The sequence below is a fragment of the Gigantopelta aegis genome, chromosome 10 (genome assembly GCF_016097555.1).
Source record: "Gigantopelta aegis isolate Gae_Host chromosome 10, Gae_host_genome, whole genome shotgun sequence".
Taxonomy (NCBI): Eukaryota; Metazoa; Mollusca; class Gastropoda; order Neomphalida; family Peltospiridae; genus Gigantopelta; species Gigantopelta aegis.
Window position 1 is genome coordinate 19,327,388 of NC_054708.1, and position 21,410 is coordinate 19,348,797.

Sequence of the window (21,410 nt, forward strand, 5' to 3'; positions counted from 1 at the left end):
ACGGACCTCCGCAACTTATCATCTTTAACTCACCCCAGATTTGTGTAGTAAGCGTGCCCCCTAAAAGTTACTACTCGCCTAGTACTTAGTCAGTACCATCAGTATAATCTTTCCATGGTTACAAGCCATACATTTGTGACTATGATAAGGCAACAATTTATGAGCTAATTTATTTAAGTTTTACACTATCGGGTTATAGGCCTACATTTAATTGTGCCGATTTTGTACATCTTTTTACCCCTAGTTATTACTGATCAACAGGCCTCAGTAATACTATTAGTTGCAATAAGCCATACAGATATATAACCAATTAAGAGATGTCCCATGAGAATGGATAAACATTTTACAAAAAATACGTCACAAAAATAAAGTGAGGATCCTTTAGAATATGATAGCCGTATAGTTCCACCACACATTTCCTAAGTAACGCGTGTGCCGAATTTATAATTAATATGACATAGGGGCCTATAATTAACTGTGTGCTTCCAATTCATTTCATTTCAACTTATTTTCGGGCTTATATCCAATTAAGGTTCAAGCACACTGTCCTGGGCATACACCTCATAATATTTTCGAGTTAATTATAAAAAGATTATACGCATAGTTGATTAATTAGAAGTCGCTGATAATTGCCAGATTAGTGATTATTTAATTATGATGAATAAATATGAAATACATGTAACTATGATAATGTACATTTATGCTTAATTGTGTAGAACTGAAAATTGTTTTAACTTAAATCCTGTGTATTTCCTAATTATGTGTTGAAAAGAAGCATACTCGGATCACCAAAACATGTATATATACTGACAGTTTAACAAATGAAAAATGCGTAATTTTAGAATTAATTAACCCCCCCCCCACCAAAAAAAACAACAAAAAAAACAAAAACAAAACAACAGACAACAACAACAACAAAAACCCCAACAACAACAACATGCTAACTGGGGGAATCTATTTTGTTTCTCTCCCAGGAGCTTGCCGAAGGTGGGGGAGAATACGAGGTTCGTGTCCCCCCCCCTCCCCCATCAAACCAATTTTTTTTTTTAATGTATTCAATTTTATAAAAGCATGTGTGGGTCGCTCACCACCACCCCTCCCACCCACTTCCCCTCCAATATAAAATCGTGGCTATGACAGTGTTCCCTCATACAGATCTCGCTCTTTTTGGGAGCTCGGCTTATTAACCCTATACAATCTCAAACTGCCTTTTTTCCCCCGAATTTTGTGGATCTCCCACCTTACAAAATTATGGATCCGCCCCTGTAGAGGTAATTCAAAACTTCTTGAAAGTGTTTAAACAAACAAATTGTATAGGTCTTTTATTTTCCAATCCTGAAATCTTATTATTTAATAAGTCACAATATAAATGTCTATCTATAAAAAAAAAGGTATTGAATTTATTTGAACAAACTGTAATAATGCAGCAGCATTTAACACACTTCTACTTTATTTTTGTTTCAATAACACACTGCAGATATATATTTATTTTTAAAAAGACTAAACCATCCGATAAATATTAAGGCCTATGCTTCACTGTCGTTCTTCTAAATGCGGTTTTCATTTTCCCGTAGATCACGAGTGCCCATATTCCAACATTATCATGTGTGTAATCATTATATTGATAGGTTACTGTACCGATATTGAATGCAGAGGCCGATACAGAAACTGTCCAATGAAATAATGTGGAGTGTGCGGCTTTAGGAACTTGTAAAACAAACACATGTGCAAAGAATATAATTTAATAGTTTACTTGTGTCACACACACGGATATGCTTACAGGCGCGTTCAGATGGGTGTGGGTGGGGATGCAACGGGTGCGTACGCATCCCCCCCCCCCCAAATTTTTTTTTACCAACGGTCCACATTTTTTTCTTTCAAAATTAAATAACGTTACATGAACGTTTTTTTATTTTTATTTATTCAATTGTTGTGTCCCCATCACCGGATCACGAGGAATTCGCACTGCGCACCTCATTTATAATCCAGTATTCATGCATAAACGCTGGTATATCAAAGCTTTGGGTATGTCCTGTTCATGGGCGTTGTAGAATAGCAGCCCGATTAAAACAAATAAATAAAAAATTACCATATCTGGGTAATGATGTTTATGTTTGCATTGCAACCAAACTAAACGGTTATATATATTGAATTCAGTACGAATTATTTCGGATTAAAACTATTATTGCGAGTAGAATGATGAAACGTTTTAAGGCCAGCTCATTCTGCCCAAACGTCTTCAGTCTGCCAGAATGCTAAGATTTTGAGCCAGCACTGGGAGGGGAGGGGGGGGAGGGGGGAGGGGGGATGGGCAGTTTATGGTTCACGGGGCGCCGTTCCACGAAGCGATCTTAGCTACTTTATGCACTCGTGTAACAAATTATATAACAAAATTTGGCATTTTGTCAATACCCCCATATATTAGTAATAATCAAAACATCCAAACAAAGTGAGTTTCACAACTTTATTTGCTGAAGCTATCCATAAAGTTAACTGTGACTCAATGTTAACAAATAAATTATTACATCATGATGTACAGACAATATACATGTACTAACAAAGGTAACTCCTATACAAGATATCTAGCAAATTTCTACCAATAACAGCAGGAACAATCCATCTAGTTTAAGTCATAAATACTTGAAAATAAAACAAATACCATTTTTGCTAATATTAAATAATTTTTGCTATTTATTTTTCTCTCAGTTACAACTCAAGTGTATTTGTAACATTTAGAATACATCAAATAATTTTTGTTTTCCTGTGATGTACCAACATGGTTTTATTTTAGACATGATCTCCAAACTAAGTCATATAAAAAAGGCACAGTAACCAAGCATTGAAAAGTATACCATACAACATGGACAAATCCGTGATTTGTAACGGTGGGGTGGTCACAAAATTTTAAAAAGGGTAATTTATGAGTTTGTCAAAGGCAAACGAGGCAAATGAGCTGAGTTTCCTTTGGTAGCTAGATCTTTAGGAGGGTTCGGGGACATGCTCCCAAGAAAATGATGAAATAAAGATGTTGAGAGACGTGTTTTCAGGGCAATTTAATCTTGTGTATTGTGGATGATGAATTTAAAAAAGCCAAGTCATTAAAAAGTGAACTTCTAACAGGTTGCGGTGGGGGGGCACAGGACCCCTTTGAGTCCCCTCTGGATCCACCTTTATACATGTACTAAAAATAGTGACTAAACGTGCATGCTGCTTTTTATTTCAACTTTATTTTTATGCTTATATCCAATTACAGTTCAAGCATTCTCTCCTGGGCAATACAACCATGACATTGCATGTTGCATCAAGATGGCTAATGATATCTGCTGACTGGAAAAGCACATAAATGTATTGGAATTTGTAACTATAGCTAGGTTTGTGTTGTGTATTAGTAAACACAGTTCTAGGACCTTTCAATATTGATTTTTAAAAGACATTACCTACAAAGTTTTATATAATTCTAATGATCATATAGGAAAGATTATAAATACCTTATTGTTGTGAAAAGGAATAAAAAATATGTTTTTAATTTTGTTTTAAAATTCATTAAATGTTGCTCGTACTAAATACATTTGCTTCAATAAGGGAGACAAAAATGCACATATACCAGAAGTCTATAAATAACATATTCTAGAATTAATGGGCCGAATTTATAAAGCCTATTTATGTCATACACACGTTTAACTACAGACATTTACAATGCTTAAACACCTGTGTCTAAGAAAAATGCTTTGTAAATTCGGCCCTATAAATAAAGTTCCATTTTAATAATTTCATCGAGACAATCTAAATGTATGTTTGCTGATTATGTACGCAATTTGCTAGAGACACATGTCCTACAAATTTACATCATGCATGTAAACTTTATAGTGTACATGTACAGAGCAATGACAAAACACACTGAACTTCAGCCACATGTGAATTAAATAAATAGCTGTAAATAAATGTTGCAATGGCTAGAAACTCAGGGTAGTCCCTTAAGTAAATATATCATTATATGGTAGTTATAAACACAATACATTTTGTTAATTATGTATCAGTGGGTTTTACCATATTCTGCACTAACGTGCAAAACTGAACAAGCCAGATACTACCATAAAAATTATGGGGAAAAAACAGAAACATTCCACCCACCCACCTTATTTATAGTTACATAGTTTATTAACAAGATCAATTTTATGAAAAATTATGAAGGTTATCAACCAAAGTATGGTTTCTAGGTATATAACAACTGAATTTTTAAAAAACTAATTAAGTTTTGTATGTGTAATTAAAGTAGACAACTGAAGACCAAGCTGAATGTATATTTGTTCATTGCTTTTAGGTATTAAATTTAAACCAGCTGAAAAACATGGCTTCCTCATCTTACAAAATGTACACAAAACTGACGGATAATAAATTCATAGCAAAAATGGCTAACATTTTTTTCAGAGAATAAATAAGTGTGTATTAATTACATACTTGTGTATATGCAGGAATCACCAAGTGCTATACTTTATATTTAAAAATGTACTAAGTATTAACACTCTGGTTAGTAGTTTTCAAACTCCCAGAACTACACACTGCTGATGTCTTTATTCCCTTCCCCCTTCAAAAAACACCAGCAAGGCCAGTGATAAAGCACCTAAAAAAAAAAATAGAAGAAAAAAGAAAGAAAGAAAAGACACAACTCTAACCTAAATGAATTTAATACTCTGATCAGTGGAATATATTCTTAATTGTTCCCGCAAATGAAAAGTGTAAACATTTTTAAAGAATTTAATTATTTAGCTCTTCTAGCCCAACAAAATTATACAATGCAATAATAAAGATTTTCCCCCACCTACTTCTAGGTAGTATCAAAATGTTTATACAATTGCACAAACCTACACAGACCAAGTGCCTTTTTGTCTCCAGCTATTATTATTATATCCAAGCCCAACCCATGCAATTGTCCACGGCAATTGGCAATGCCGTGGAATTTTTCATTTTCTACGCATTTTTTTTTTGGTGGACTATATGAGAAATGTTTTTCCATGGAATGTTTTTTTGTCATAGATATTTTTTTAATTGCAGGGGTTGCAAGCCTCAGGATTTCAAATTTTATGAGTAAAATTTTTGGGCAAACAAACATGCTATTTCAAGCCCAAAACGCCTTTACTCTCTATGATGAAATGCAGCATCAAATGTGCAGGGTGCTATTAGTAAATTTTGTTATACTAGAAAGAAAAACATTTACACAAGAAACATTTATAGCAAGAAAACCAAGTTCTAGAATAAAGATCATTACTCGGAGTGAATATGCACACTGGATGAAACAGCCTTGAATGCATATCTACGACAAACTGGACAGAAATGATTATCCAGCTTTAGCCAGGTAAAGATACAATTTTCATGAAAATGGTGTCCACAGGGTAAGCCACACAACATGACGCCACTGACATAATCATCGAGACATATGACACACTGACATGAAGGGAGGTAACCGTGGGGAAAGTTGTCCACCAACATTTCCACACATTTGCCGTGCTGTGTCAAATTTGAATCAACCTTTTTACTTTTATTATCTAATTTACGGTCTGCAGTAGGAACAGATTTCTCACATGAGGATTGGATATTTCTAGCAGTACTAGAATGTTGCTGACATTGCCATGACGACTGAGGTACCTTAAAGCTATCTGTTCCAGAAACCGTTTCATCTTGACCATCACACGGAATGGAAGCAACATTGCTATGGTCACCTTCAAGCCCTGCCTCTGATCCACGGCAAATGTTGGATTTCACCTGAGGAGTGTATTTCCAAGTGGGAAGCTGTTTGATGTAATTCTCGGATGCAACGGGTCTCATTGCCATTTCAAGATCAGACTGAAGTCTGTAAGGATGACCAATGTTCAGGATTGTGTACGGGGACAACAAATGTTCCAGCGTCCTCATCTGTGTGAAATCCCAGAAATTCTCTTCCTGTTCTTCGGGTTCCTCCCTGCCTTTCCGCCTGTATTCAGCTACACCAATAATAAACATGTACAGGAAAAACATAGCGGCTAAAATAGTGGAGTGTTTGGTGTAAAGGAAAAGGTCATTTCTCATAGTGTTTCCCATGGTGGTTAGTGAAAATTCTCTAATCAGCTTGAGTCCAATTAAAGGCATTTTATCCAGATAGGGCAACTGAAAAACGGCCACCAGGGGAAGACAAAGCATGATAACAAGAATGTTATATTTGATTAAGCACCAAACAAACTGCTTAAATCTTTTTATGATCGAGCCCTGGGCTAAACAAACTTCGAAACAAGATAGAATATTCCCAACTAAAAAACTGAAAATGAAAATATCATTTAAACAAGGATAAAGTGAATTAAGATATTTCTCCATTTTGGAAAATGAAAATATTTCACCCGACTTTGTACCATAGTATGAAATACGTTCAGATGTAATAATCATATACAATGGAACTTGTAAGTTATTCAAATGAAATCGTTCTTTGTTGTTTTTAATGAGATTTAAAATGTGCATTCCATCTGTAGAGCTAATGTCAACTGTTCCAAACTTGACCCGACCAGGAAATTTGACACTGAGGGCTGAGAAGAACATGGGTACAAAATGCTGATCAGTTAAAAATACTGCTCGGATTTCAGGATTTGTTTTCGGATTCGTAAAGGTCAGCCAACTGTCCTTGAAGGTTTTGTAGTTTGTAATTCTGTGTACTTTTCCATCTAGTTTTTCTCTAATCCAGTTGTATATTGCCGACTCTTTAGTGGGTCCTCCATAGGTGTGGATTTTCACGTTTGCTTTGGTCTCGAAGCCTTCAGGAAGGGCCAACATAAGTTGTGGGGATTGCCATCCTCGTGTGTGACAGTACCTGAAGAAGAACAGAATAAAATGTATTTACCTTTTGATGAAGGAAAGGAATGTTTGTTTAACAACACCACAGCACATACTAAACTACAGCTATTTAGTTATTCTGACATTTGATTGGTAGAGAGAAGAAACATGCTACCATCACATTGGCTACTCCCAATGATCAATAAATCAGGACGGGATCTTTGATATGCACTTTTCCTTTGATGTACCAGTTGTGAGACACTGATTGGGATAATTTTTGGTTTTTAATTATGTCTTTAATATTATATTTTGTAAAAGTTACTGGTTTAAAATGAATGTGGGCATGCTCAAAATTGCCATAGGTGAGCATTTTACCTGTAACAAAACACCTTCCCAAATTGCTGTAGGTAAAAGCTATTCAGTTCTAACACTGAATACAACACATGCACCTATTTCACATCACTGGTCAAAACAGAAAACAACTAGCAGCATCTTCTTTAAAAAAAAGTCTAAAAGTCACTGCCAATCTATTTTGATCAGTATCACTACACAATAATTCTAAATTTAAAATGCTAAAGTTGATAATAATTTTTCACACTGATTAGCACAGTTGCTAATAAAAAGTTTGATAACAAAATATTCCCTGTGATCTTGCCAATTTTTTAAATCTAAATCTGTATCAAACCTGATATCTAATGAGCAGTCAAGAACACCCGCCCGAACTCCGAATCTGGAAACCTTTTTCTGTATATTGGACCAGGCCACATCACCGAGGAGTCTAGGTCTGCGTTGTTGTGTGACAATCTGTATTAACCAGACACTGTCCTTGGCATCCTCGACTTGCTCAAAGAAATGAACACCGGATGAGAAGTTGGTTACCTCAGTCGATTTCTCATCAACAGTTGCAAGCTCCACATCACCTTCTGTGACAGGACCTAAAAAAATGAAAATATTCAACCAACACTTTAATAGTTGCAGAAAGGAAACAAATGTATCTTTTAATTAATGGCCAAAAGAAGTCCATTGTATTTTGAATGCAGCAAGGAATCTTTTATAGACGTTTAATTAATTAGCCCCTTCCCTTCTCCAGTTTTTCTTCCCAGTATTACAAAACCTAGAGCAACAACAAACATGCTAGGTTTCACTTTTTTTAATTGCTTCCTATATCATACTATTTCAGCTGGAAATTGCAGTGATGAGCCCCACAAATCGTGTGGGTAATTGCACCAATACTTATAAATCTATAAGACAATGCAATTAAATGAAAATATCTAAATTTGGATAATAACATTAATTCATCTTTGCTTTACTACCCAAACAACTATTCAGGGTTTCAAATAAATCACTGATATGGGCGTAGGAAGGTAGATGTATAAATATATAAAAACCATTGCTGCTGCTAAACCATGAGGGGGCAAATGCCCCCCCCCCCCCACACACCCTGACTCTACCCTCTTCCGGCTTCCTATGTCAGTGACTGATCATAAGCATTACAACTGATATCGTGAGGGAACCACATGTTAAAAAGTGTTCATGCCAGCTAACCAGTATCAAAATAAGTTGAGAACAATCATTCAGGTTACCACGTCAAGAAAGTCAAGAAAGTCAAGAACGGTACTTTGTTCTCCAAATTTTTAAAAATGAAAGCACCATAGCCTAAATTATGATCAATGAGACACAGATGTATCAGTATGAGAACAGTGATATGAATGAATAATAAAGAGCAGCATATTTGTGAAGGGATTATAATGGGAACTGTAAACTTCATGTGGTAAGCTATAGGTTACCAGGCCCATAATTCATAGTATCCTGAACATGGGTTACCAGGCCCCATGTTTATTGCTATGCTTCAACTCATATTGACAGTCTCCATTATTTTTCCTATGATCAATGCAAAGATTTGCTCCAGCATTAAGAGGGCAGGGCTTCTACCAGAGGGTAAAACGGGTATGGCACCATACCCAAATTGTTTTGCAGATTTGATTTTATCAAGTTAACCTTTTGACAAAATTAATAACTTTTATTATTACTGTATGATAACCCTAACTGTAAAATTAACCCATTTTCTTTCTGCTGACTGTGTTTTTTCATTCATCACACACATTGTAAATATTCAATTCCATAGCACCATACCCAAACATTTCTTTCTGACTGAAACACTGGAGGGCTGGGGTAGGGGATATAGGGATTTTTGAAGCTATATTAGCACTACAAATCGTAAAACCATTGTAGGCCATGACGCAACTACAACACATGCCATAGTGACATCATATCTTACGATGGTTTTAACATCCCGTAGCCTTAAGATTGCTTCCAAAATATGGGCCAAGTCTCATAACTTGTGAACTCAACAGAATGTAGACATTAATTTTATTGATAGGACTTTCCTTTGGCAATGTCACATATAAAGAACATTATAAATACTTATCATAAATAGTTTGGGTTAGGGTTAGTGACAGAGCCAAAGGAAAGTCCTTTCACTTTATTAATCAGACTCAGACACTTATCTATTATACCTGATGATTCCACAAGATCAGTGAGGTCTTTTTTCTCAAGTACAATCTCCTCAAAGCTAACGCCTCTTTGTTCCAGCAGAGCTTTCAGTTTTAGGACAGACAGGGACATGGGATCTAGGAGCCTACGAGAAAGGAATCCTGCTTCCAACCAACTCACAGCCTCCACTATCCTCGCCAAGATGAAAAGAAAAATCATGAAAATCAACAAAAGACATAACTTAAGCCACATCTTTTGTCGTCTGATGGTCGAAACGTTGTAAACAGTTCAGTCTTGGTGCGATCAGTGTTGACAGTTCATTAGCCCTCACCACCAACACTGGCAACAGGGCTACGGCCTTGACATTTCAATTTTAGTTTGACACGTCAACTGCGCTGGAATGTTGAAGTGTATTGTTTAACGAATGTTTGCCGAAAAACGATCATGTGAAAGTAGCCGTATCACAACTGGTACTTTACTGATGTTTTGGAAGAAATGTCATATCTGTGACGACCAGATGTAAACAATACTCATTATTTTCACACAAACCGAGTCGAGGCCTTCCCACACAACAGTACACAACCCTTGACCTTACAAGGAAATGGCGAGCGGAACTGACGTAAAATCAGCACTCAATGAAGTGGACGATCAAAGGGCAACATCAAACGAAAAAACACGGACACTTAAAATAAAATAAAAAAAGAGAGGTGAACATAGATATGTCAAGAAAGACAAAATACACTTTCACATAAAAAATATACACATATAATTCAAATATGGCAGCTTTTCAAGTTATGTAGATATGAGCCGTCACATGGGAAAACCTACAACTTAGCAAAGAAAAACGTTATTCTTATTTTTTGGTAAATAACAAAACTAAATCTCAGTATTTTTCTCCATCCCTCTTTATTTTCCCGCATCCTACTATATTTTACAGAACCCAGCTCCGCTATTTCATATTGAACACTTTTTTTCACACTGAAAAAAAAAAAAATTATCGATCAAAGGAAACAAGCCGCGGTGTGGAAAAACTTCAGTAGCTTACGATAGTTACCGTAACGTAATTTAACACTATTTTAACAGCCTCGGCCAATCACTTTTTGTGTTCACTAACTTTCGTCTGATATTTTGTTCTCAATTGCAGATGTAGTTGGTCGTAACTGATGATTTTTAATTAGTCATTTCATTTGTTTATTCGGCAATTCTTTATAAAATATTAGAAACTTTTCATTTTGGGGGTATCACCACTTATAAAAATAACGGAAGTGGTAGTGTTCATCATTAAAAGTATTTTCTTGGATGCCAAATTATATATACACCGCCTTTACAAAAAGGAAACTACTTTTTTTTATCACTTGGCGATATCAGTACGATCGATTTATACGATGAAGAAATAAAAAGAACACAGACATGATATCCCAGTTTAGGGGATCGCCTTTATTTTATTTTTTTAATATCTTGAAATCTTTATTAAAATAATATTAAAACAAGGGGTATGTCTTTTCGCAAAGTCGACCAATACCCAACAATAGGCCTACACGTAGCCCATGTACTCGGGCTAGCCTATATAGTAACCATGTTTCCCACTCCTTTTTTTTTCTTTTTTTTTCTCTTCTATTTTCTTTTTTAAGGTGGTGCAGGGGGGCTTCCGCCCTCCTTTAATTTTTACCCAGCGAGAATATTATGTAGGCCTACATTTTCTTCTGCTCTTTTTCTATTTCCGTCAACTTCAAAATATGGTCATAAATTTGATTTTCAGACAATGACAATCCACTGCATCCTTTCTGTAACTTGTGCTATTGGATCAGGTTCAGTGTCATTCTGCTCACTGGCCCCACTAGCCCCGATTCCACTAGCCCTGGTTCCACTAGCCCCAGATTGTCAGTCATATTGGCTGTTACTGCCACCGGTTGTCATCCCCATTATAAACAAACTAAATCAAATAAGTAATTACAAAAATGAATATAGTTAAATAAATGTTTTATTCGATAGTGTTTATGGTAATAGCACTGTAATAGCACTTTAATAATACATTTAAAACATGACATTTCAAAACCATACAAACAATGCAACATACGTCATAGCACTGACACATTTAGCAACTGATTGTTCAACACTTCCTATCCATCAGATGACCAATGGCACTGAGGTAGTTGTCTAGGGTTCGTTCTGTTGTAATGTAGGCAAGCCCGAGTTTGTCAATTGAGGCATTAAAACGGTATCTCATCTATTGTGTCTACCTAATCAGTAAAACAAGACATGTTTATTTATTAATAGTTTATATGTACAGGGGAGTAGTCTAAAGAAATGGAACACCCATGGCAGCCATTAATTGGTCCTTTTTCAGGGCTAGTGGTACCAGGGCTAGTGAAATCAGGGATAGTGGGATGATTCCATCATCAGTTAGTGTTTGATTCTACGTTCAGTATTATTGTCAACATATACTGGACTGTATTTATCATATTCATCCAATACAGTTAGGGCCTAAAGTTAAAGTTAGAGAACATTGATTTATTAAAGGGAGTTTGCTGCAATTTTTAACATGTTATCGACTAACAGAGACCTTTTAACGATTGTAATTACATACCAAATATATTTTTCTGCATAAAATATTAGTGGCTGTATATTAAACGTGTTTTGGTCGTGCTAATATTTGTACTAGGTTAAATTTAAGACGACCAGAAAGACATTGAATATACATACATTGATATTCTAAACAAGAAAATATATTTAATATGTAAATTTAATCATAGAAATATTTTATTAGTCAAAAACATCTTACAATGCAGCAAACTCAGGAACGTCCCTTTAATCATCAGCTACTGAATGTCAAACATTTGGTAATATTGACCTAAAGTCTTACAGAGGAAACCCGCTACATTTTCTATTGGTAGCAACGGATGTTTTATATGCACCATCCCACAGATAGGATAGCACATACCACGGCCTTTGATATGCCAGTCATTGTGTACTGGATGGGACGAGAAATAGTCCAATGGCTCCACCGACGGGGATCGACCCCAGACCTACGGCGCATCAGGCGGGCGCTTTACCACTGGACTACGTCATCTAATACAGATACTGTTTCTTCCGTTTTCACTGTTTTTAGTCTTGGTCTTCTATTTTGAATTCCAAAATGTGCTTCAAACAATAGGCCTACTTCAGGCTCCTATTAAAATATACATCTGTAAGGAAAGAAAACCAACTCCTACTATACAAATGATGTGAAGTGAGTAAAGTGAACAGATATTATAATAATTTAATAATTATCACACACACACGCACATACACACAGCAATAATAATAATAATAATAATAATAATAATAATAATAATAATAATAATAATAAAATTGGTTGAGGGAGAAACAACCTTTCGAGATCTACTATACCTCCGCATGTTCATCTCTAGGCCAGCTTATGCAATGACATCATGACGTATAATAAAGGTATATTAAAGCCGCACACCCTAGTTCCATCCAGCGAAAATAAATTATACTTTGGTTAATCTACAAACCTGTAACACACTTAGATCACGTTTTTATCAAATGGAGTGAAAAAGCAGGTTTTATATCGATAAATACCGTGGGAATACCCATGTCCCAATTGCTTGAAATAATTTTGAAAGTTTGTATTCTGATGTCACCGGTAGATGTCGCTCGAAGCACAACAATGCCTACGTCACGACAAATTTCACAGACTTGGGGTGCGTTCTTTTCACCTATTGGTTTTAAGGGTTTGTAACGTTTTGTATTGAGATACTTACTTGTCTGAACTATTGTTACTAAAAATGTTCACGAATTGTGAAGAAAAATCTCACAAATAAACAACAACAAATCGGATGTTGATTGCGCGAACCGTGCACGAGAAAACAAACCGAACCAAAATGATAACGGTCACGTGGTATACGAACGTCTGTGACATTGAAATGGAAATATCCCGTCTAAAAATAGATTAGACCTTGTCTGCTCAACGGTTTTTTCTCAAACGTGCGCCCGTTTTTCAGAAATACGAAAAATGCATTTTGTGGTATTACAAACACCAGGATTACCAGGATTACCAAAAAACACTTCAGGTGAATGCAAATGTATATTCTAAATAATATATATGAAATGATTTAGTTTTCAGTATGAAGATTATAAATAGAAATAGGAGTAGAAATAGTGGTGTTAATTGTAGTACACAGAACAGGTAGGCCTAACCGAGTGATAGACCCATGCAACCCGATTAAATCCTAATTTGATGTTTGGTCTAACTTATGAATATGTATTTAACTTCTGGAAAAGTTGTTGAACTTTATGTTATGTATAATCATGTACGTTATAAAAATGTGTGATACTTGCATACCATATCGATATAGGCCTATAGGACTTCTCCCTGTGCTTGTAAATGTCTATCAAAGTACTGATGGTATCGCTAACGATCTCGACCGAAGTTCTCAGGTACAAAATACAAAATGGTAACCAAACACTGTTGTACATACAGATATATGTTTACTTCAAACTGATCTTTATGTAAAGAAGATGTCATCTAAATTCTTCAAAACAAACAACGCAAACAGCATGTCAAATTTTACTTCCGCGTTTACATGTGACGTCAAACTTTGAGCCGCGTTTACTCGGTTTCTGACGTCATGCTAAGTTGTAGTTTTTCGCGTGTGATGGCTCATATATTGGATATGATGATGCAATTTATTAGTCCCCGACCTACCGGTCCAACCGGAGGGGACTATAGGTTTCATCTCCGTCCTTCTGTCCGTCTGTCTGTCTGTCCCACAATAGTTTTCCGGATGTTTTTTTTTAAAGAATGCTTTGAGATATTGAGCTGAATTGTTTTGTATAGCGTTATCATATACTTTTATAGATCAAGTTTGACTTTCATGGCGATTTACCTACTTTTCACAAAGGTATGTCCCTTAAATAGAAGATAAGAAAAATTGTTGGGTTCTGTAGGGGACATAATTATATTGCTTTATTACCCCAGCAGGCACTCATAACGGGGAAAATAAAAATCATAATTTCTCACTGAGAAATGATCATGCATTGGTCTAACGAACACTACTATTGGATAATTTTGACGCTTACAAACCAATGACCGTGTCGGTACTAAATATGACGTCATCACGATTTATGTCCCTCATGAAATAATTTTAATTTGTCACTCGCTAAAGCTCGTGACAACTAAAAATTATTTCACTCGGGACATAAATTTGATAATAACTGGTAACTCGTTTATTATCCTCTATTTAACAGTACTCTCATAATGCTTGTTTTTTAAAGATAATTTTAAAGAAAGTTAAACGTTTGTTTTTAACACACCACTTTAGCATATATTGATTTATTAATCATGAGCATAAAATATTTGATAACTGGCATGTACATTTCTTTCATCAGTGGCAAGGGATCTTTAAATGATTTTCCCAAAGACAGGGCATTATTTTTTTTTATATAATATCCCATGTATTATACCAATCAACACTTCGTTTTCAGTTCTTTGAATTATAAATAAAAGTTGTTTTATTTAATTTTGTTGAAAAACTTTTAAATGCACATTATAAAAATTGATATGGTAATTGTGATAATAATTCTACAAGGAATCGATCACCACCTCCTGGGCTGCTACTATTGATATGCAGCACTTTCCCCCCATCAGTAAGTCAGCACATATCATGGCCTTTGATACACCAGTCATGAGAGAAGAAATAACAAAATGGGTCCACTAAGATGGATCAATCCCAAGGAAAACACATTTTAGGGAGGAATCCAGGAGTTTGTGAAAGATTGAGGGGGGTAGGGGTATTATTACTTTTTTAAGAAAGGAAATATTATATTTAACAATGCACTCACCACATTTTATTTTATTTACATATGGCATTGGACATGGTTAAGGACCACACAGATATTGAGGGAGGAAACCCACCTTTTGATTAGCAGCAAGGGATCTTTTATATGCACCATCTCATAAGCAGGATAGCACATACCACAGCCTTTGAAGTACCAGTCATGGTGCACTGGCTGTAGCGAGAATACTTTTTACAGCAAAAAAGGAAGGATATGCACCTGTCAGCACTTCCCCGGTTCCCTCTGGATACATGCCTGATATTAGTATCCAACTTCTCAACTAAGTGCAAGACAGACATCAAATGTGAGAGAGTTACCTCGATTTAACCTATTAGGTTCGCAATAAAAAAAAAAAAAATCACCAGTTTGCATGCTGGTTCAGATAAGTGAACTAAATAATTAAAAACCCTAATTCCCCCCATTCCCCCCATCCCCCCAAAAAAATTAAAAATTAAAAATAAATATAAAAATTGAAGACCCACGCGCTACTAAATTGTCCCAACATAAATATAACTGGATAATATTAACAGAGAAGACAAACAAAGAAATCAAGTATTAAATTTATTAATTTTATTTTTGTACATCACAACCTTGCAAAAAAGTACTGATAAAGCAATATACATGTTCATAACTGTAAAAAATTGGTCAAATCACCATGAAAGATAAACTTAAAAAAAAAAATATCATAATCATAAATAACTTTACATAACAGATCCAATGTTTATAAATAAATATATGAATGAGAAATGTATACACAAATACTAATAACAATATCAATACTAGTCCTGTTCTTAAACAAGTCCTAAAAGCAGTATTCAAAATACAGAAGAAAAAAAGTCCACCCCCAAAACATATGGACATTATAAATTAAAAAGATCTATAGTCGGACCTCGTTGTCTCGATCTATGTAAACTCATTATCCCAGGCTAGTTTCATCTGTCCAGTTACCTCAAATCTTGGACCATTTTGTTTGTTCCCTTCAACATCGAGATAACAACGTTTGACTGCATATATATAATTAATCCTTGAATAAATTGTGACATATAGACCAGAATTTTACAAACTTATCATAATTGCAACAAGAGAATGCCACGCTTTTTGTTACGTTATAATATAGACTCAGCTACTTTTGTATCCATGTAAAATCTGGGATGAGACACTTTAAATGATTTTTAAATATTAACTGTTTAGTTATTAATATAATAGCATTAATAGGATCATTGTTACTCGTCTTAAATCCCAAAATTTTATTTTCTTTTGTAAAGTTCATTATTATACCAGTTTTTTGTTGCATCCAAAGCTTTAATTGTTCCCAAATATGCCTAACGTCATTACATTCCCAAAATAGGTGTATTAGTTTTAATATTTCACGTTTACAGGAGCAAAAGAGGTGAATCAATATATCCTATGTTATGTAAAAACTTATTTGTAGGCAATATCCTATGAATAATTTTGTACTGAAACCATCTTAATTCTGTACCATCTGTGCAGCGAAAAAGTATTGTATTTACCATTTTCCAATTATCATCATATTTGAAATTTAATTCTTTTTCCCATTGTAAATTAAATTTATATTTTAAAAATCTCGAATCCAATAAAATATTGTAAAAATGTTTACTACCTTTACAACTTATCTTAAGATTTGAATTATTATAGGGAAAAATAGGATTTTGCAACTTTCTTTTAATTTTTTTTTATTTTAAATGTATTGCAATACTGCTTCACTGCACTTAAAAGACCATGGTATTTTAAAAAGTTGACATCAAGATTATAAATGTTTTTAAATTGTGGGAATGTAATAAATAATCCGCTGTCATCTAATAAATCATTCCCATCTTGTGCCAACTGTCATAAAACACTGTCATCAAGTGTGAGAGAATTACCTTGATTTAACCGATTAGGTTCGCAATAAAAAAATAAAAAATCACCAGTTTGCATGCTGGTTCAGATAAGTGAACTAAATAATTAAAAACCCTAATTCACCCCCATTCCCCCAAAAAAATTAAAAATTAAAAATAAATATAAAAATTGAAGACCCACTCGCTACTAAATTGTCCCAACATAAATATCACTGGATAATACTAACAGAGAAGACAAACAAACAAATCAAGTATTAAATTTATTAATTTTATTTTTGTACATCACAACTGTACAAAAAAGTACTGCTAAAGCAATATACATGTTCATAACTGTGAAAAAGGGGTAAAATCACCATGAAAGATAAACTTGATCTATAACAGTATGGACAACATTTCAACTCATTATCTTGAGGCATTGTGAAAATAAGTCTGGAAAACAATATGTATGACATACAGACAGATGGACAGAAGGACAGAGGCAAAACCTATAATCCCCTCCGGTTGGACTGGTAGGACCTATAGTCTCTTCCGGTTAGACTGGTAAGACCTATAATCTCCTCTGTTTGGACTGGTAGGACCTATAGTCTCTTCCGGTTAGACTGGTAAGACCTATAATCTCCTCCGTTTGGACTGGTAGGACCTATAGTCTCTTCTGGTTGGACTGGTAGAGGACTAAATAAACTAGTCGTGATACAGTGAAACCTCTTAAAACCCAACCCTGAGTATACTAAAATTCCATCAAAACCAGATGTTTCTCATGATCTCTTTTTAAATATTGGTACATAATAGAACCTCTTTAAACAAGATATGCTTTAAAACTGATTTTTTTTTTTTTACTTAAGCCAATGAGTGTGCTCTGGGGTGGACCTAGAGGGGGGGTCCAAGGTGTCCGGACCCCTCCTCAAATTTGAGAAGTGCCCCTTTTATTTAGGATTTTTAGGTTTTTTACAAATTTATTTAGTTTTTTAAAATTATTATTTTCAAACGATTAGAGGGCTCCCGCTGCCTGCACAAAAATACTAAATTAGCGCAAGCGCAGTATAACTCACGTGATATTTGAACGATCATAACCGTTTTGATTTGTTCAAATACCACGGTAATTTAATATTATAAAATATTGGCATTTTCTGTCAATGTATAGAACACTGTAGAATACGTCTGCCAGCGTCCCTGTTGTAGCACTATTATATTATGGCCCATGTGAACCGTGTGTAATTTTTCAATAGTGCCTTTTCATAATGTTATGGGCCCTTTTTGTCTTGGACCCCCCCTCATCAGAAAAGCTGGATCCACCCCAGGTGCTGTTTAGAGGGGTTTCACTGTATGTAATGAAAATCACTGACCTCAGCAGTGGTTGAGCCGCTGACTTTAAGAATGATAGGTACTTGGTTCACAACTTAGTATCGCCTCCCACCCAGAGTGTTTTTACTGCTTAGGTACAGTAAGTGAGTAGTCTTAAACCGTGAGCTGTTAAAACTCACTCCAGATTGGAAGAAGGAAATCTTTTATTTAACGATGCATCACTCCAGATTGGATGTTTGTTTTGTTTAATGACACCACTGGAGCACATTGATTAATTAATTAATGACACCACTGGAGCACATTGATTAATTAATCACCGGCTATTGGATGTCAAACATTTAGTAATTCCCTAATGCAGCTAGGGATGTTTTATATGTACCACCTCACAGACAGGATAGCACATACCATGGCCTTTGATATACCAGTTGTGGTGCACTGGTTGGAACGAGAAATAGCCCAATGGCTCCACTGATGGGGATCGATCCCAAACCGACTGCACATCAAGCAAACGCTTTACCACTGGTCTATGTCCCGCCCACTCTCCAGATTGGAGTACATTTGGTATCAGTCTCAAGGCTAATGGCTTAGACACTAAGCATACCACCGAGGCCGATACAAACAATACAAATAGTAACGGACACAAGTAATCTAATGCAAGCCCCCCATGAGAATGAAAATGTAAAAGAAATGTTGTCCTTCTCTATATAAATAATTAAAAAAATATGGCTTGTGCCCCCACCCACCCACCCACTGGAGACTGTTCCTACCCCCAATAGAGATTATGTTCCCCAAAACAGATATTATTCCTATGGGCCTGTAATGGATCCACTAACGGAAATGTATCTCATGACCTATTGTATCTCAGGCTACACCCAGTTCCTAAATACACTTAGGCTTATTCATCTGTTGTAAGTAGCACTATATCAAATAACATCTCAATGAGTCAAAGTTCCCCTAATTTTAAACTGAATACTGCCAAGTATGTCATTAGCGAGAAATGAGACAGGACTTGTCATAAAGTTTTGTTTAAAATCTTTAAAAAAAATCAGAACAGTATATAACTAGGTAGCAGCTTTAGTCACATGATATACAATTTGATTTGATGGAATGTATCTTAGAAAGCAGCATATTAGTATTACTACAACCTGTGTGATACATGTCTTTTTTACTTATGTGCCATCTTGATCAATGTTACGCATCAATTTGTTTATTCAAAAATTTGTGAAAGACTGAGTCACCATAAAATCGGCACAAATATTACACCTGCATATGTATTTTAAATATATATTTAATTTCTGAACGAGAGAAAAAAACATTTGCCAACCAAACAACAGCAAGGGATTTTTTTAAAATATGCTTTTCAACAGATAGGAAATCACGTACTACAACGTTTGATATACTGAACTGGTTTGGACGGAGAAAAACATTGGATCATCATAACCCTGTATTTCTTCACCTTACATAAATTATAATGTAAGTTGAGCATCATGTTCTGGGGACTTGTATCCTACACCTTACAACTTCATAAAAAAATATATTATACTGCATGCCATATAATAAATGGATACATATTTTGGACAAATAATTACATTTTATCCCATATTTTATAAATGTCGCAATGATATTAGAACTAGTAATAAAAATGTTAAAACTTCCAAATGTACAAAGAAAGTAAAAAAAAAAAAAAAAAATTCTTGCATCAGACTTTCGTTAAGAGATATATATATATACATACATTAAATATCAAGCGCATGCATACCTGCTGAAATATAGCATAATTATATAAGAATAATTTCCTAAATATATATTTAATCTAGGTTGGAAGCTTTGAATCATTACTTTACATTATATATTGGATCATTAAAAAACAAACATATCACTTTTAGAAGTTGAATAGTGGGGTACAGTATGCAATATATACTCTTCAAAAAAAGAAACGCAAAAGGGTACAAATGGGTTATAACTCCGATTTTATGTTTCCTACCGGTTCATGCTTTGTGAATATAAGGTCATTACATGTCCCAAACACATTCCCACGGTTACATTCGATAAAACGCAGCTACTGTACAATAAAGTTCCAAAATGTGAATATTCGCAAAAACGCAGCCACGTGCAAACCATGTCACCACTGCACGTGCGTTGTCTGCACGTGCAACATGAACACCGACAGTATAAAAGTGCAGGGTGTTCGCTTGCCTGGCCTCTGTATCTGGCCGACAGTTGACAATCCAGGACATGCCACGTCTCAGTGAACCGCAGAGAAACAATGCCATCGGCCGACTAGACGCAGACGAATCCAGAACGGCCGTTGCCAGGGCATTCCATGTGTCCCCAAGCACCATCTCCAGACTGTGGGACCGTTACCAGCAACATGGATCAACACGTGACCTCCCTAGATCCGGTCGACCACGGGTCACTACCCCCGGGCAGGACCGCTACATCCGGGTACGCCACCTTCGGGAACGATTGACTACTGCCACCTCCACAGCCGCAGCAATACCAGGTTTGCGCAGGATATCCGACCAGACCGTACGGAACCGCCTACGTGAGGTAGGAATTCGTGCCAGACGTCCAGTTCGAGGTGTCATCTTAACACCACAACACCGTCGACTCCGACTGCAGTGGTGCCAGATTCATCGACAATGGCCTCAACTGCGATGGAGACCGGTGTGGTTCAGTGACGAGTCCCGATTTCTGCTCCGACGTCATGATGGAAGATGTCGCGTGTATAGGCGTCGTGGTGAACGTTATGCGGCAAACTGCGTGCAGGAAGTGGACAGATTCGGCGTGGGTAGTGTCATGGTGTGGGCAGCCATCTCACACACTGGCAGAACTGACCTGGTTCACGTGCAGGGCAACCTGAATGCACAGGGCTACATTGACCAGATCCTCCGGCCACACATCGTTCCAGTTATGGCCAACGCCAACGCAGTGTTCCAACATGACAACGCCAGGCCTCACACAGCACGTCTCACAACGGCTTTCCTACAGAACAACAACATTAATGTCCTTCCTTGGCCATCGACATCACCGGATTTGAACCCAATTGAGCATCTATGGGACGAGTTGGACCAACGCCTCCGACAGCGACAACCACAGCCCCAGACCCTGCCCGAGCTGGCA

The 21,410-nt window shown here is 36.0% G+C and overlaps 1 protein-coding gene across 1 annotated transcript; it reads right to left on the bottom strand.

Moving 5' to 3' along the window:
• Positions 1–2,450: 2,450 nt before the first annotated feature.
• LOC121382630 (E3 ubiquitin-protein ligase RNF103-like) lies at positions 2,451–9,889 on the bottom strand. Its single transcript, XM_041512160.1, has 3 exons — positions 9,312–9,889; positions 7,481–7,730; positions 2,451–6,832 (listed from the first exon to the last, which is right to left on the bottom strand). Exons 1-3 carry the CDS (start codon positions 9,538–9,540, stop codon positions 5,263–5,265), a joined length of 2,049 nt encoding a protein of 682 aa, XP_041368094.1. The 5' UTR covers positions 9,541–9,889; the 3' UTR covers positions 2,451–5,262.
• Positions 9,890–21,410: the final 11,521 nt, after the last annotated feature.